At 40.8% G+C, this 18,333-nt stretch overlaps 1 protein-coding gene across 5 annotated transcripts; it reads left to right on the top strand.

Annotated features, from left to right (window-relative positions):
• The first annotated feature begins 2,501 nt into the window (after positions 1 to 2,501).
• On the top strand, positions 2,502 to 13,973 carry uap1 (UDP-N-acetylglucosamine pyrophosphorylase 1). Of its 5 annotated transcripts, none has more exons than XM_031318140.2 (11): positions 2,502 to 2,647; positions 3,525 to 3,836; positions 5,289 to 5,493; positions 6,196 to 6,371; positions 6,471 to 6,643; positions 9,743 to 9,936; positions 10,127 to 10,267; positions 11,504 to 11,692; positions 11,982 to 12,023; positions 13,081 to 13,147; positions 13,287 to 13,973. In XM_031318140.2, the coding sequence occupies exons 2-11, from the start codon at positions 3,557 to 3,559 to the stop codon at positions 13,377 to 13,379; spliced, it is 1,560 nt and encodes a 519-aa protein (XP_031174000.1). In that variant the 5' UTR covers positions 2,502 to 2,647; positions 3,525 to 3,556; the 3' UTR covers positions 13,380 to 13,973. The 5 variants fall into 5 exon arrangements, 3 of the variants coding, with proteins under 3 accessions (XP_031174000.1, XP_031174001.1, XP_031174002.1); XR_004898853.1 differs by lacking the exon at positions 2,502 to 2,647 and having other exon boundaries at positions 3,557 to 3,836; positions 13,287 to 13,486; positions 13,517 to 13,973; XR_004898854.1 differs by lacking the exons at positions 11,982 to 12,023; positions 13,081 to 13,147 and having other exon boundaries at positions 13,287 to 13,486; positions 13,517 to 13,973.
• The last annotated feature ends 4,360 nt before the right edge of the window (positions 13,974 to 18,333 follow it).

Raw genomic sequence — 18,333 nt, 5'->3', positions numbered from 1 at the left:
AATAGCTGCCATGGAATCTGTACAGATTACAGCTCTCAATGATTTAACCTCTTCAATCCACCTAAGAGCTGTTATTATCCCAGTCACCTCAATAGAGTATACAGATAGAAAATTATTTAACCTATATCCTATTTTTTTTTTTTTTGGGGGGGGGGGCTTTTTCCACCTTTAATGGACAGGACAGCTAGGTGAGAAAGGGGAGAGAGAGGGGGAAGACATGCAGGAAATCGTCACAGGTCGGATTCGAGCCCTGGACCTCTGTGTCGAGGCATAAACCTCTCAGTATATGTGCACCTGCTCTACCAACTGAGCCAACCCAGCCACAACTATATCCATCTCTTTTGTTAAATTCTGGAATATATATCCCAATACCACAATGCCCATTTTGTGGATTTTTTGATCCATCTGTATATATGTTAACATATCCATAGAATGATCCCTGGCAATATTCTGCAAAACTTTGTTCATTTGGATACTCTCTCTTTCCTTCCAATAGTTCACTATTAACCTCTGGTGATGGAAGAATCTATGGGGGAATAGCACTTAGAACCAGAGAAGGACTACATTTCAGTTCTTTAATTCCATATTGTTCCAACCAAACCCTTTTGATTTTGTTTGATATTCCCAGCAATCATTAAGAACTGAACTTGTTGGATTATTAATACTTCCCAACAACCTAACCTAGTATGTTAGAGACAATTTAACATACCTTAGACTGAGTGGAGATTCTTCTGGTTCTACTAATAAAGCACATGTAAGGGTTGTTTTTATAGCTCCTAAAGCAATTGTTATATCTTTGAATTGAATCCTCTCAAGTTTTCTTAAATAGGTTTTGCATGCTGAACTATAAACTACACATCCATAGTCTATGGTAGATCTTATTAAAGCTTTATATATGTACATCAAAGACTGCTTATCTGTTCCCCAACACTGTCCAGTGATCATTCTCATTAGATTTAGAACCTTTTTACATTTTGTTTCAATATGCTCTATATGATGGTTCCATGTAAGTCTTTCATCCAACCACATCCAGAAAACTGCTTCCGCCTAATGGTCTTCTTCAGGTTTTTTTTTTATATATATATTTTTTTTTTATTTAAGGCTTCATACTATTATATATATATATGTATAAAATTCTATTAAATTATAAAGTCTTCTTGAGATCTTCCATCCTTTGTCTTTTTGTTCACTACACTCCATCATTACTTGACTTTGTTATTTAAATTGCACAGAAACGTTCCACTAATTTCAGTCTTCCACTGTTTTATTCCAAACGGTTGCCACAGCCTAATTCCCCTTCAGACCTACATGTGCAGTAACCCACATAAACTGGATTGACTACCTTGATGCATGAGACTCATAAATGGTCGTGTTGCCCTTGTTTAGTTGTGGATGATTTTGTTCATGAAAGGCTGTATGGAGAACTTCATGATCTTATTTAAACCATATCTAGATATCTGTTTATCTAAAAAAAAAAGACAGTATCGACACATTTGAGTCCTTATATGGATATCCTTGTATGGATATTCACAGTTTTTGCTGAATGATTATACAGTGCAATCAGACAAAGAACCATGTATACATGTTTATGAAAATAAATCTATTTTAAAATTAAAATACAGGTATATGAGAGTGCAACTTGGCCGAAAATGCTTTGCATGGTCCCTCATAGCCCACATGCTACTGTCTGTACAATTATGAATAAGCCATGTACAGTTAAATAATGCGTTGTCATGCTGGCCAACTAGACACCGACATTACACACACCCAACTTATATAACAGTGTAAAACGTGTGAAAATACTTATAGTCCTTATAGACTCCAGGAGACAACAGAACTAATTATGGATTTAATATGAGAAACATGCAAACTTCTTTTGGCATTAAAGTTACAGCTAAATTCGAAGAAAAAGATAGTAGGCCTATTATAATACTTTGTTTTCTTAAATGTCTTACCATCACCACTGATCCTGGCCTGAATGTGGCTAGCAATAAAGCAAAAGCTGTAACAGCTCACGAGGGACTTGACACTGCTTTACAAATAGGCAAATTATAACTAAATTAGCCTATTTAAATAAGCATTATACTACTGTAAATAAAGCCCAATTACAAATTGCTGTGGCTATATAAGGAATGGGTTTTTGTATGTCTTGTGAATGTATGGCTGTGCATTTTGTATGAATAAAAAAGGCATAAAAAGCAAAAAAAAATCCCGAGCGTTCACTGCCGACTGGTGGTCAGAGTGAGACACTGCAACATAACTTTAAATTCAATGCAGACTTGATAGTATACCGTTCTTGAGTGAATGTACTAAGTTACTTTCCACCTCTGTATATTGACATTTAGCTTCTCTGACAAGCAGCAAATCTTTCCAGAATTCCTTGGTATGCGGTCTTATAATACATCCATGATGTGTGGACGGACACAGTTCTTTCTGATGTGATGATAAATACATTTACGAGGATCACATGAAGGCAGCACTGCTGCTGGCCGCACGCACACGTCGCCGGCGCTTGTGCCACGTCAAACTTGACGTAGCAGGAGGTGTAGTCCGGGTGGGAGGCGACCGAAGGCGACCTAACGAATACAAGAAGCCACACAACGGTTGGCATTAATGGTCTTAAACCCAAGAGGAGCACTTGTGAGAGGTAAGAGTTTAATATTTCAGTCATATTGTCTTTTATGTTTTCATCGAGCTATGCTTACTGTTAGCTCCACAGTTAACGTTAGCCTGTTAGCTGCCTGCTAGTATCAGCTCGGGTCCGGTGCCGCTGTCACTCGCGTGCTGCTCCTGCTGAAGACAGCGGCTCACTCTACTAATTGATTAATCTAGTTTGCATAGCAACACACGTATTGTGAAGCGCACAGCATAGTAACAGCAACCTATTTCATCAAACCATGTTTATACTAAATGTCCTCTGCTACGAGTGAAGAGGCACACCTGCTGTGTTTTGGTAAGAATAGCCTCAACTTCAACATCCTGGAAACAAAGTTTGAAAGTAACGTGATTATGAATACTGTAAGTAGCAAATGTTTTGACGTATGTTGCTGTATCCTTCAGCATCCCATTCAAATGCTGAGGGTTCCCTTCCAGTAGTGGTGTGATTATTTCCTTGTTCAGCAAACTGCTCATTGTGGGTAGGTTCAAACAAAGAGGGTAAACATTCCAGTGAACGTTACCAAGGCTTTGTCACTGGTGTACTAGTTTTACCAGCCAGAAGGATTGTAGAAATACTGAGGTCATGAGTCCCCAGGAGAACTCTACCCACCTAAAAAAGTTTTTGCTGGCAATCAACAAACAAAATGTTACGTCTCTCCTACATTATGGTCAGGTGCCAGGTTACTCTGGTCGGAATTACTTTCATTATGAGTAAACTTGTGTATTTTTTGGCCTAAACACAATCAGATTTAATAAAAAAAAAAATATGTGTGTATTGTAGAATGTAAACTCTATTACGTGACCTCGGTATCGTCCTGCTCAAAAGTAAGCATTCATCCATTTTTTGTTTTTATATGCGTTTTCAGTGTGGCAGAGTTAATCAAAAGCACTGTTCATCATGGACCCTAACGCCAGCGGACTCGCCAAGAGGTTGGCCGAAGCCGGCCAGTCTCACCTCCTGCAGTTTTGGAAAGAGCTGAGCCCTGAAGAGCAGGCCGAGTTGACCCTTGACCTGCAGGGGATGGACTTTCAGGAGATCAACGGGTTTTTCAAGAAGGCCATGGAGACGTCCTGCAGCAAACAGGAAAAGATGGACAGCCGCATGGAGCCGGTGCCCCGGGAGGTGCTTGGGAGCGTGACTAGGGACAAGGAGAGTCTTAAAGACTGGGAGGTAGCAGGTAAGCTTCATCAAAACGGTTTCTGCCCCCACAACTTGTATTCATGGAGCTTCTGCCTTAACCCTCAAATGTTTACACCTGTATTTGATGTGTGTACATGCTATTTATGTATCATTTATTTATTTATTTATTTATTTATTACAATGTCATATAGTAGGAGTGTAGAGCAGTAGTGGTAATGTGCACATCCCCACTGGTGAGGTGCAGAGCAAAAAAGTGGCTGGATACAACTGAAAAGAGTGAGATGCCCGCACTCTGCTGATACTCTCATACGTGTATTGTGCTGCAACGTTTCGACCCTACCGGGTCTTCCTCAGGCAACAGTGGCTCAAGCATATACATATAGTAGGAGTGAACATATTAGACTTGTAAGACATTGCCTAGTTACTACAGGAACAATAATCCTCCAGAGAGACACTTAGCAATTAAGTCATGTTGTTAAGCTACTTTCCAAAGCAGTGCACCACAGGTGAGGGAGAGGAAATATTTCCTGGTGTCAGACTGAAGGGGATTAAAACATCACATGGTAAACCAGATGCTTTGATGTTGAGATGGTGAAGTGGGCGTTTTCATTTCAGTGTTTAATAAAACCTTACAGCTTATCAAGAAGTCCACATTGTGTAGCATCAGACATTCCCCTTTTGCTCGCTGTGTGGTTGTATAAACGTACAAACTACTCCCAGTTGCAGTCTCCTGCGTAGATTTGAAATATGAGTAAGTTGGTTGTTCATTAGACTTTGCGCAATCTCCCTTGCAGTGGGGGTCTGACCATTTAGCGAGTCTGTTGAGTTTTTTTCCCGCTGGGGGTTGATGACAGTGGAGGCGGGCAGCAGAGAACATCTGGTCTTGATTTGTGTCTGACGTAAATAGAGTTGCTGTTTGACCCTCATTTATGAGGTCACTCTGCTCTGTCAGGACCGTGCGTGTGTGCACTGTATGTACATTTGGGAGAGTAATCAAAGTCTAGTGTCAGGCCCGCCCAGTCGGCTGGTATAAACCTTGTCTCTTGGCCCTCGTAAGAACAAAAAGTTATGCATAAGGCGCGTAGCAGCAGTTACTGTAAGATAAAATGTAACCATTATAAACCATTGAACCATAATAAAGCAATCAAAGACTCGTGTAGAGTTATTAGATTACAGTTTAGGGCGTATATATTATGTCAGCAAAGTCCTGTAGGGCAAGTCATAAAATGTTGGGATGGTTTAATATATTTTATTAGTAAATTTTTCTCAGCGTTGTTTTGGTTAAGTTTATTATTATTTCTATAAGCTGCCTTACAAAGGCAATAAGAATGCACTATGACCGTTATTAGAGATTTGAAATTGGCTGGTGTATCGAGATTGTGTATCAACATGTACGCCTACATGTGTTTCACCATCTTGAATACACTTTATAAGACAAATATTCTTGCTAACTATTTATGAGGAACTGTTCTGCTGTGTGCTCCTTCAGGTCTACACTGCATCTCTCAGAGTAATGTGGCGGTCCTGCTGCTGGCTGGGGGCCAGGGAACCAGACTGGGGGTCTCTTACCCCAAAGGCATGTACGACGTGGGACTGCCGTCTCACAAAACCCTCTTTCAGATCCAGGGCGAGCGCATATTGAAGCTACAACAGCTGGCTGAGCAGAAGCACAAAATCAAGTGCTGTATTCCCTGGTAAGATATAATGTTTGGCGTTGGGAGGTTGTTTAGAAAAGAGATGACTGAGACATTTTAGTTAGCGTGCCTGTCAGTTGAGTTGCTGTTTTATTTGAAGAAAAAAAAAAAAAAAGGATCTAAGCTACCAAATGTCTCTATTTGTAATGAGAACGACAACCATTTGTTGTAGTTGTGTTTGGCTCATGATTAACTGGGTCAAATCATTGCCTCAAAGGAAAACAAGTCAAGGAAGTTGTATTACTGGAAAAGGATTAGTTCCCTGTGGAGCAGATCAAAGGACAGTTTGAAATTTTAAAGATGGATATAAGCGGTGGAGTGCACAAAGTCTACATGACACTGTAGGTGGGGGATTAACAGTCACTGAAGATTATGTCAGAAATGGCATAATTCAATAATTCTCAGCAGTTCTGATTCTGTAAGGAAGTTGTTACAGTTTGATTGTCCGCCATATACTTAAACTCTGTATGTCTCTGGTTTGGGGAGACGTCAGCTTTGTTGTGTCGTTTTTATGAACAGGCACTGAAGACATTTTCTACAGCATTTAAAAAGATTTTTAAAGATAATTTGTATTTACTTCTAAGCATGTATCCCCTCTTCCCTCAGCTACCGGTTTCACACTTGTTGTATAAATGATTTAAAATGGAGAGGGAAAACAAATAATGCATGAATCGGTACTCAAGCCTTCTGTGTTGCCTTCAGGTACATCATGACCAGCGGAAGGACAATGGAGTCCACCAAGGACTACTTCTCACGACATAACTATTTTGGCTTGGACAAGAACAACATCATCTTCTTCCAGCAGGGCATGCTACCAGCCATGGACTACCAAGGCAAGATCATCCTGGAGAACAAAGGAAAGCTCTCCATGGCCCCTGGTAAGCCCACTCGGGATTTGTGACTTTTGGCTCCATTCACAGTGTTGTTTTGTGGAATTTGTGTGTTTCAAACGAGTGTTCTCTGTGTCTGTATTTCAGATGGGAACGGTGGTCTTTATAGAGCTCTGGGGAGCCAGGGCATCATGGATGACATGGAGCGGAGGGGGATTGAAAATGTCCATGTGTACTGTGTGGATAACATCCTGGTCAAAGTGGCAGACCCCTCTTTTATTGGTTTCTGTGTGAAGAAGGGAGCGGACTGTGGAGCTAAGGTTGGCCACACCTCCTACTCTTTTTGTCTATTCCTGTCTTTTTTTATGCTTCAGGGTCTCTGCAGCGCTTTCTAAGCACATTTCAAATATGTCTTAATATGCTAACTAGGTATGATCATTATTATTATTATTATTATTATTATTATTATTATTATTATTATTATTATCAAAGATTGTAGTCTGCCTTTTTAAAATTTTAAAGCTCTTAATGTTGTGTTACTTTTAAACAATCAGCCGTCTTGATCACAACACCTGAATCATGATGTTGCTTAAAGTGTCACCTTTTTATTTCATTTTTTTTATAGGATATTTATGGTCTTTAATTTTGTTCTACCCAGGCATTACAATGCATGTCTCTTATGTCCGATGCTACATTTTAAGAGAAGAAAAATTAACAAAGGTTGACGCAGCAGCAGGTGAAGCTTATATATTCCTGTCATAAAGTTGATTGATACAACGATCCCTCACTATTGTGCACCTGCAACACTGATAAGCTCAGTAAACCCACCTTTTATCAGACCAGGAAGTAATGATAACATTGTTAGGATGCATGCATACATCATTACCTAATGAATAGGGTGAAGAAAGCTCCATATTAGTTATACAAATATTTAGGTGTGTAATAAGACCGCAAGATTGCTACAAGAGAACAAACCATGTCCGCCATACCGTCAAGCCATAAATCAAGCCTAAATGTGATCCAGTCCGATCAGTCAGCCTTTTTTTAAATTTTAATTTTTAAAAGATTTTTATGGGCATTTCTGCCTTTTAATCATAGGACAGCTCAGACAAGAAAGGGGAGAGAGAGGGGGAAGACGTGCAGGAAAATCGTCACAGGTCGGACTCAAACTCTGGACCTTCTGCATCGAGGAATAAACCTCTATATATGTGTGCCTACTCTACCAACTGAGCTAACTGGCCACCAGTCAGCCTTTTTATTTATTTTTTATTCCAAGAGATCCTAAAGGGTGACGGATGTCGAGTGTGTTGTACTTATAGGTGTGGTCAGTTTGTTGTCACAATTGTTTAACCATCAGTTTGTAGACAGCTGCACCTTCCACAACTCACCACTGAGTGGCGATATAGGCCACTCATTCTCTCATCTCTCATCCTGAAGTCTTCTTGAGCATTAAATCCATTACAGCTTTCTAGGAAATTTGAGGGTTAAACCCAGAATCATCCTTTTACTTTTCATCATTAGTCTCAGATAACATGAGAGTGTGATGTGGAGACGCCACTTTTTCCGAAACGGTTTCTTTGGACAGAGTGTATTTTTATTTTGTGAAGGGAAAAAGCTTTATAGGGTACAACAGTTTAACTTTTTTTTTCCACTAGTGGATAAACCATATTCATGATTCATTATAACTTTTTTTTCTTTTGTTTCATAATCCTTTTATTTTTGTTTGGCTAGTAATAAGCATTAGTACAGCCCACGTATCTGTATCAGTACATGGAATAAATAGTTGGATGTGCTCACAGAACAGGTCCATCAGTTTGACATGCGCTTAGGAAGAAGATGCTGTTACAGTGACTTGACCGCTCTTACATATTTATTTATTAATCAAGAAAGACAATAAAAAAACAAACACATTACATTATATAGATAGCTAATATCCAAATGTACATCTGTTGTTCCTAGGGCACAATTGGAAAAAAGCAAACAGAAGAGATGAGACAATAATAAAATATATATATATATATATATATATATATATATTTATATATATATATTTTTTTTATTTATTTATTTTACCTTTTATTTAACCAGGAAGAGACTCTTTGAGATTAAAAATCTCTTTCAAGAGTGTCCTGACCAAGACAGGCAGCAGTACAACCATACATACAGTACATACAAACACAAAAACACTAAAAACATAAAACAACTGAAACAGCAGATCCCTCAAAGTCAGCTGGGACTCCTGTTGCCACCGATGTGAGAACCAAATTTCGGTGACTGATGCTTAAATTGTCGAGTAATGGTGGGACTGAGGTCCAAGATCTCCTGCCTGGGAAATAGGATGTGATCTTAGAGTTATTCATACATTTGTGACTAACTATTGCTGCCAGGTCCTCCCTAATTAGATTTAGAAAAAATGTTTCATGCCATAGCAACTTCATCAAATACACGTTGTCGTGTCTTCTCAGTTCATTCGATCACAGTTTTGCTTTCACTTCTTCAAAATCACATATAAATGAGGTCATGTTTGTTAGATGTTGTTCTTGTTACCTTACTGAGACTGACTGTGTCTAGGAACTTTATTAGCAGTGCCACAGTGAAATCATTTTTTTTTTTTTTAATCATACTATGTGTATTTTCCAGCTAACAGAATAGATTTGAATATTTAACTGTGTGGAACTTCCAGAGCTCCGCTCCTGTTTGACATTATGAGTTATGCGGTGGAGGGAGATGGAAGGATCAGATCAGAACAGAGTCCCACCCTCCCATCATAAATTACTAAGCTCCACTACAGTTGATGTGGCTTCACCACCACCGCCCCTACCCCTCACTCCACCCCGTTCACCAACCCTCATCAGGTCTCCACTCTGTCATTAGGAAGAAGCAGATGGGGAGAGGTTTTTTTTTCATTCAGTGCAGACTCTAACTTGCTGGCTGTATAAAGTGGAATACACTTAAGAAAATCTGATCTGTAAGTCTTAGTTATATGTTAAACTTACCTAAACTGTTGGTTAATTTTTACTCCTACCTCTGCTCTACATTTTTTTTTTCAAAGAGCAATTTCACAAGTCCCATTTTAGGGAATTTGTTATTTGTGAGCGGTTATGCCAGTTTGAAACTATGTCAGCCATCTGTGGCTGTTTGGTGTTTTGCTCGAGCAGCAGCTATTTTGTTCTCATCATCTCTGCCACTGTTACAGAAGATGTGATGAAAGGGGGAACATCAGGGAATGTTTTTGTCTCATTTTGTTGTGTATTTTGTTATGTATACAATACATGCTTGGTAGAGCTTTATCTGCTAATCTCCAGCATATTGCACCATTAAATTGACTGACATGTGGATCTAATGTGTTAATAGCTCAGTTATACAGTGTTCAGGTCAGCAATTTGCCAAAAAAAGTCTTCTTGTGTCATCGTTTCCAGGTGGTGGAGAAAACCAATCCGACAGAGGCTGTGGGTGTGGTCTGCAAGGTGGATGGGCGTTATCAGGTGGTGGAGTACAGCGAGATCACCCTGGCAACAGCTGAGAAGCGCAGCGCTGACGGCCGACTGATGTTCAACGCAGGAAACGTGGCCAATCACTTCTTCAGCTTTTCCTTCCTCAGAGACGTAGTACAGTAAGACTAATACCCAGTGAACATACACACACTTCTTTTGGCTTTCATGCAGTTTGTGCTCTTCTCTGTCAAAATGAATTCATTAGTTTTTCAGTAGTTGTGGTTTCTTGTTGCAAGAACAGCAGCTCCACACCATTATACAGTAAATGTGCTGCAATGAACCAGCTTATTTTCTCTGTTTATACATCAGGAAGTACGAGCCAAAGCTGCAGCACCACGTGGCCCAGAAGAAGATCCCATATGTGAATGCGGAGGGTCAACTAATCAAACCAGACAAACCAAATGGGATTAAAATGGAAAAGTTCGTCTTTGACATCTTCCAGTTCGCCAAGTGAGTTACAGTGTGTTTTTTTCCATAGAGGGCACATAGTGTGTGACAGCCTCTCACCTCAAGCTAAAAGGCCTTAAAGTACTCAGAATACAATGAATATCTTATGCTCCTTTTGAGAGGTGGCTGGATTGCATTATGTTCTTCTGGCAGGCCTTTGGGCTCTGGGTTTGACTGGTCCTTGATCTGTCCTTCCATGCATAAACCAACCCCCTTTTTTCCCCCCTGTCCCGATCCCTATCCACCAGCCCCAGACCTGCCATTGCTCCAAGGTCTGGTCCAGCAGACTGAACCTGCCAAGCTCTCTGCAGGAGGATGGAGGTTTATGAGCTGTTCACTCATTTCACCTCCTCCCGTGCTGCATTACATCAGCTTTGAGTCACGTCACTACTATTAGAACTATACATCTAATGAAAGGATTCCTGTAATGACTGACTGACTAATGGAAAAACACTGCAGACATTTCCAGCTTCCTTCGAGGTTTATTCGTTGTCTTCAAAGTAAAAAGGAGGAGAATTGGTTTTCTGTGTTGCTGAGGAGGTGGATTACAGTTGTGCCCGGATTGGCAGACTGGCAGCTTTAGCAGAATCCAGATGGGCTGACTCACTTTGCAACCGGATTTTTATTTTAATTTCTGTTCTTTCTCAGTACTGTTTGGCCGATCTAATAGTCTGCTGTGTGGCCACATGTTCCATATATTATGTACGGTTGCTGTTCATCTGCCAAGTGTTGATAATGTCGATAATGATAATTCCATTTGCTTTTACTATGTAATGCATCATTTTTGACTCAGGCACTTGGCCCCATTATCTGATTATTTTGGATTAAGCCCCCAGCAACAGCGCTGGTCTGTGAGGTGATTTTGGCGTAGTAGACACACTCGATATTGTAGGATCACATGAAGCACACTGGCCCAGTAAGACGTTTTTTTTTTTTTCCTATTACAAAAAGAAAGGCTGTAAATGAAAGGACACTGTTTTCAGAGTGTCACGAATGACTGTAAAATGATACAGGACCAAAAATGCAGGACCAAATTCAGAAAAAACGTTTAAGCCGCATGTGCCCAGTGTGCAACTTTCATAGGAATGAATGGGCTGCCATCTTGTAATGCAGTGTCTAGTTTTCCATTTCCGAAGGCTCGGTATTGTATAATAGCTTGTCGTACCAAGACTAGTTACCATTGTCCACCCTTCGCAGCGTTTGCCTGTGTGCTGATGTGCTGCTGTGTGTGTCCAACAGGACATTTGTTGTGTACGAGGTGCTGCGGGAGGACGAGTTCTCCCCGCTGAAAAACGCAGACAGTCAGGACGCAAAGGACACGCCCACCACAGCCAGACACGCCCTCATGTCCCTCCATCACCGTTGGGTGCTCAACGCCGGGGCCCACTTTATCGATGAGAACGGCAGACATGTGCCCGCCATACCCAGGTGACCACAGCCAGCTGGCTAACACACAGCATCATGCATGTCATGCCATGTCACCTCACAAGACACAGAACACACACACACACACACACACACACATTATGTTTGGCATGAACACAGAAATGGCTTCTTTGTGGTTATCCCACCTCCCCTACACTTTGTGTACAAACTATATGCATTGGCTTTTTTGTTTGTTTGTGTTATAGACATAATATTCTTTTAGCATCACACTCTCACTTCCCCTTCTCTCATGCTTGGTCTTGCTCCTGTGTGTCCTGTGCAATGTTTCCAGAGACGGAGCAGCAGGCAGTGTCACAGATGATGACAACAGAAAGTAATTATTATCCCCCTGCAGTACCGAGTGCATGGTGATGGGGTTTTGGCTTTCTTTCCCGCTCGCGCGGACGTGTTAACACTATATAACATTACTTCTGATCCCCTTTCCTTCATTACCACTGAAAAGAGCAATCTGAGCGTACACATGCCAGGCGGCAGCCACTTTTCTGTCTCTTTTACAGTCAGTTGTGATGAAGGAAATGACAGCGAGGATCAGTTTAGACGCCTGAAGACGCAGTGCTCTTAGCGTCCTGGTCAGATGACGTACAGTCGTAATGACCTGCTGACAGATCATTTTCCCCTCAGATGGTTGCTACTAATATTCATATTGTATTGCATGCTGGGTAATGGGCACCGGTCACACTTTCTGGCAAACAGTGACAACTCTGCAATAGATGAGTAACCTGTTGATTTCTGTGTAAAATAGTTACAACAAGCCGAGCCGTTCATTGCTTGCGCACCAGCCTTTGAGTTTAAATCCACCTGCTTTTTTTTCTTTTTTTTTCTTTCTTTCAAGACATAATGATACATGAGCATGTGCTTCAATAACATTCATGGCATCCGTGAATGTTATTCGGGCTCTTAAAAGGTGTGCTTTTCCCCTCAATCATTCAGCTTCTCCATCTTTCTAATGATACGGCTGTGTGGGCAGCTGCTCAGAAAACACCTGATGTGTGATTAGTGATTGTTGTCTGTAATGATTACCTAGAAATAAACAAGTTGAGTGATGGGAATGTGGTGGCAAGTTCCCCCAGCTTCTTTCAGAAGCACTTGGGAGGATATACAACCACATTACCTGCCATTCATCTGTTTTCTTCTAGAGAAGTCTGTTACGGATCAGAGGGCTAATCACTGGTCATGTTTGGGAATGATGAAGCTCTAATTCTCTGCCTTTGAACTCTAATCACAAGCCGCAGAACAGCTGTGTCAAGGATGAACAGCTGCTTCTCGCAAACTACAGTCCCTGTGTCTTTTTATGAGACAATCGCTCATTCGGTTTAATTTTTTTTTTTCTCCCTCTGATCCTCCCTGAATTCGTTCCTTCTCCAACGCAGCCTGAAGGACGGCACAGACCTGCCAATCAAATGTGAGATCTCTCCACTGGTGTCCTACGGGGGAGAGGTAAGGAGGCGAGGCCTATTGTATTCAAACGACAATTCCAGATGTTCTTCTGCTCCCGTTGTCGACTTGAAATAATCTGTAATCCACCCACTAACAATGTCCTGATGAATGTCCTGACGGTGTCGTTTACTACGTTAAGGGTCTCGAAGAGCTGGTGAAGGGACGAGAGTTTCATCCAACCCTGATGATCGACGAGAACGGCGTTCATGAGCTGGTGAAGAATGGAGTTTAGACAATGTAGGGAAGAGATAGAGGGACAATCCAAAGACCAAACTCCTTTTAACATTTGCGGAGAGAAACTGTGATGTCACCACTGTGCAATAAGAAACGTTGCGTGCATGTGTTCATGAAAGGGGCTGTCGTCTCCAGAATGAATGTACGAGCCAGATGAAGTGTATCGTTTACTTTTCAGCGCCAAGTTTTCTCTGCTTTGTATGTTGATGTCATACTTGGTTAATATTTGTTTTGAAGAGCACTTGAACATAGCATAAAATGAAGGACGAAATCCCTGTCACACTGTCTTCAGGTGCATCTATTTATTTTGCTTATGAGACTTATTTTTATATGTACTGATAGATGATCTATAGGTGGAAATGACCATCTACTCATTTTACCTGGTGATTTTTATACAACATAGGTCTGAGATGAAATGATCAGAATGATGTTTCTTACTAGCATGTAATCGAGCTACATGGTACGGGCTGTGGGGGGTATTTATAATATCTGCTTCTTTTCTCCTTGTAATCATTGAAGATTAGATATTCAGCTTTAAGAGATGCTATGATTTCATCTTTATTAAAATAATTTCCTAATTGGAAAACCTTGTGTGTGTGTGAATCAGAATACTTTATTGATCCCCTCAGGGAAATTATTTAGTTGCAGTTGCTCACAGTCAAATTCAAGATAAAATAAGAGTAAGAAAAGAGCAAGTCAATAAGTGTATAAAGAAACCTAGCTACAGTAAGACTTAAATAAAAATGTTAAGTAGAAGTAAAGTGAGATTAGGTTACATCAAGTAAGATTAGGTTAAAAGATTGTTTCAAATGGATTGTACAAATTCTATCGTGTGTGTCATAGTCATAGTCATAGAAATGTGAGTAGAGCGGACATTAAACTGAGAAAAGAGATTGTTGTTAGTTGTAGAGTTTGAGAACTCCGTTACAAAACAATTACATCCAGCAGTCCTCTATAGACCTTTTTCACGGCAGACATGTTGACATGTCATAGTAGGAGAAGCACAGGTGTATTCAAAACCAAGCTTACTTGATGGAATTATGACAAGTCAAAATGTCTGCTGTGAAAAAGGTAGCAGCAAGGCAACAGACATAATGCACAAAAGACGCCTCTCCATGGTTCGTACTAGCTACTCCACTGCTGGTTTTTGCAAAACCTCACCTCTGTGAGTATGTGACTTATCGCAAGTCGGTTTTATACAGACGTTTATGCAAAGGTTTGGGTCGTGTCTAGATGGTAATCTGATATTTGCGAGATGGTTGGTGGAAGGTTAGGCATTTACCTCCAATAGGTAAGTTAAGATAGGTCATTGGGCAGCGAGTCTCAATAGAGGTTTTCTAGGGTTAAGATCTAGACACAACCGGAAGTTAGCCCGCTACAACGGTCACTTACTAGGGCTGCACAATAAAATATTGCAAATGATTTCCTTTTATTTTGTTTTAAATTCAACAAGCATTTTGAACTGAGTAAATTTGAATATGTTTATGTATCGTGAGTAATGTCATTGCGATATTTAACAACATTATTGCATATCGCATATTTTCTTCATATAACGCAGCCCTAGTTCTTACACATAAAAATGGCCGCATACACTCTTGGACCATCCTGCAATGTTCATTTGAATGAGATTGTATGTTCTGCTGTCTTCTCTTCTCTCTTCTATTTCTATGGTAGGCACCCTTGCACTTTAAAAATTAAGCATCAGTTTTGAGCTGGAGTTTTTGTGCGAGCTGCGTTTGATGCGGCCACGTATCCTACAGAGAGGGAAGGGGGTCTGCGGTCTCGGAGGGCTAGGGGATTTATTTTATTTTTTGTGTTTTCACCACACTGTGCTTAGATCTAACAGTTCACCCTTTGCTACAAGTTTATCAGCGAATTCCGGTAGGGTACTCGAGAATTGTTTTTCAATCCTTTCTGTTAACATCAGGGGGCTAAACGGACCGATCACACGAGCTAAATTCCTGGACTATTTAAGAAGGAAGAACATAGACATGGCACTTATTCAAGAATCACATTTACGTAAAAGAGATATGTCTACCAAATATTTCAAAGTTGCTGCTTCATCTAGTGATGACACCAAAACCAAGGGCTCCATCGTGTTGCAAGGCAAGGGTTAAGGCAATGTTCCACACGATAGCAATGGAACCAGCAATCCTGTCTGATCACAATGCGCATTCCATTGTGATATGTTAGGAGAAAAATCTAGAAGGTGGCAATTTAATAATTCCCTTCTCCAAAACACAGCTTTTGATACAGAGTTTAGAGCCAAACTAGCGGAGTTCATATCAATCAATACTGACTCAGTTTCGGACCCGGCGTACATCTGGCAAGCCACTAAAGGATTTATTAGAGATTTCACATCTTCCTTTGCAGCAAATTTGAAGAGAGGCAAGGATTGCGGAGTTGGAAGAACGTTGTAAATCATTAGAGCAGTCTCTAAAGATGTGCTTTTCTAAACCTACACGTACTCTTTTAGTCACAAATCGAGCAGGGCTAAATTACTTGCTAAAAAGGAGAGCTGAATTCATAATGCACAGAGTGAGGCAAAATTACTATTTTAATGGTTGTAAACCAAGCAAATTGCTAGCTCTGAAATTAAAACAAAGCGAGTCCAGAACTGCTATCAATAGCATCCGCACGGACCAAGGTATCTCAACGAATCCTAAAGCTATCACTGCCACTTTCCAATCCTTTTATTCAAAGTTGTATGAATCCTCCTGCAATCCGGATCCGACACAGTGCCAAAAGTTCCTGAAAGAGCTAAACCTGCCTCTTCTTGACCCAGAGGAAGCAGAAGAACTGGGTCAACCTATTTCGTTAGAGGAACTCAAATCAGCGTTAAAAACAGCTAAGAAAGGGAAAATACTGGGGTTGGATGGAATTCCATCAGAACTCTTACTAGAGTACTTTGACACAATAGGACCTATCATTTTACAAACTTCAACCTCGGCCATAGAGAGGGGCACTTTTCATCAACAAACCAACACTGCACTAATTTCGGTCATACACAAAAAGGGCAAAGATCCTACGTAGTGCTCAAACTACAGGCCCATCAGCCTCATTGGGACTGATATTAAGCTTTATTCCAAAGTCTTGGCACTGCGCCTGGAACGCTTTGTTGATAAGCTAGTCAACCCCGACCAATCAGGGTGTATACCAAGTGTCAAGCTGCAGACAATATACGCAGATTGCTCCATGTAATAGAAGAAGCCAAAAACCTTCCAACAACGGCAGCAGTTTTATCACTGGACGTGGAAAAGGCTTTTGACCGCCTAGAGTGGAACTACTTGTGGCAAGTAATGGAGAGGCTCGGTTTGGGAGCCAAATTCATTGACATGGTACGTACTTTATATGCGAATCCCACGGCCATAGTCTCAACCAATGGCCTGCATTCACAGCCATTCCCCATCGCGCGGGGCTCGCAACAGGGATGCCTGCTCTCTCCTATGCTATTTGTGATCACTCTTGAACCGTTAGCCCAGGCCATAAGGCAAAATAAAATATGTAATGTCCAGATTAAATCCAATAACAACTTAATATCGTTATTTGCAGATGATATTTTGCTGTACATATCTGACCTTGAGGACTCTGGTCCAAAAATTCTTAAGATCTTTAACGAATTTGGCTCAATCTCTGGCTATAAAATCAGTTGGAATAAATCTAATCTGCTCCTGTTGAACAACAAACAGGTGACATCAGCTATTAGTGATACAATACCAACCCAAAGCAAAATTACATATTTGGGCATCACTATTGACGCATCGCTGCAGCGAGTTGTCCAGGACAACTATGAAACTATACTAAGTAGTGTTCAAAGGGATCTGGCTAATTGGTCTGCGCTGCCGGCATCGCTATGGTCCAGGATTGCTGTTGTTAAAATGAACATAGTTCCTCGTGTGAATTTCTTACAAGTACAATGATCCCCTTACCCCCACCAATACATTTCTGGAAGAAACTTGATACCGTAATCCGGCAGTATATTTGGAATAATAAACAACCTAGGCTAAAATACTCTACCCTGCAACGTACCACAAACACGGGAGGCCTGGCCCTCCCCAACCTTAAAGTGTACCACAGAGCCTTTCAGCTACGGGCCCTTAGAGTGTGGATGGACCCCTCATCTACAGTTCCATGGAGAGAAATAGAGCAAAACCTCACTGGAAGTCTAAGACTGCAAGACCTTGCCTTTGCAGGTGTGTGTCCAAAAACTGTATGCTAGACGATGGCCCTATTAGCACCAACATATTGACCAACTTGATTGACAAAATATATAATATTGACAAAATGATCTTCTGCTTTCATGTGATAGTGGCCATGCATCGTTTCTAGTACTCCTCGATCTGAGCGCAGCTTTCGATACAATAGACCACACTTTACTTCTCGCCCGGCTTGAGAAACATGTTGGGATTAAAGGGACAGTACTTTCTTGGTTTAATTCTTACTTATCCAATAGATCTCAGCGTGTCATTTTTAATGAATCTACTTCTGAACTGTGCAAGGTAGGTTGTGGTATACCACAAGGGTCAGTACTGGGTCCTATGCTGTTTTCCATCTATATGCTCCCTCTTGGTTCTATCATCAGCAGCTTTGATGTTCAGTTTCATTGTTATGCAGATGACACACAGTTATATGTCCCTCTATTACAAAATAACCATTCACAGATTCTGAAATTACAGGCATGCCTGGCAGAAATTCAAAACTGGATGGGCAAGAATTTCTTCCTGCTTAATGCAGACAAAACAGAGCTGCTCATAGTGAGGCCAAACAAATATAGCATCCCAGTGGAGAAACAAATTTTACATTTTAACAACTGTGTGATCACAGAGAGTGACACTGTTAAAAACCTAGGTGTCACCTTTGACAAAACTTTAACTTTCCACCCACATATAAAGGGTTTCACTAGGACTGCTTTTTACCATCTAGGCAACATTTCTCGAATAAGACCAATGCTA

The sequence above is a fragment of the Sander lucioperca genome, chromosome 11, assembly GCF_008315115.2.
Source record: "Sander lucioperca isolate FBNREF2018 chromosome 11, SLUC_FBN_1.2, whole genome shotgun sequence".
NCBI classification, from domain to species: Eukaryota; Metazoa; Chordata; class Actinopteri; order Perciformes; family Percidae; genus Sander; species Sander lucioperca.
The sequence above is the reverse complement of the archived record's forward strand: the minus strand, read 5'-3'. Positions and strand labels throughout refer to the sequence as shown.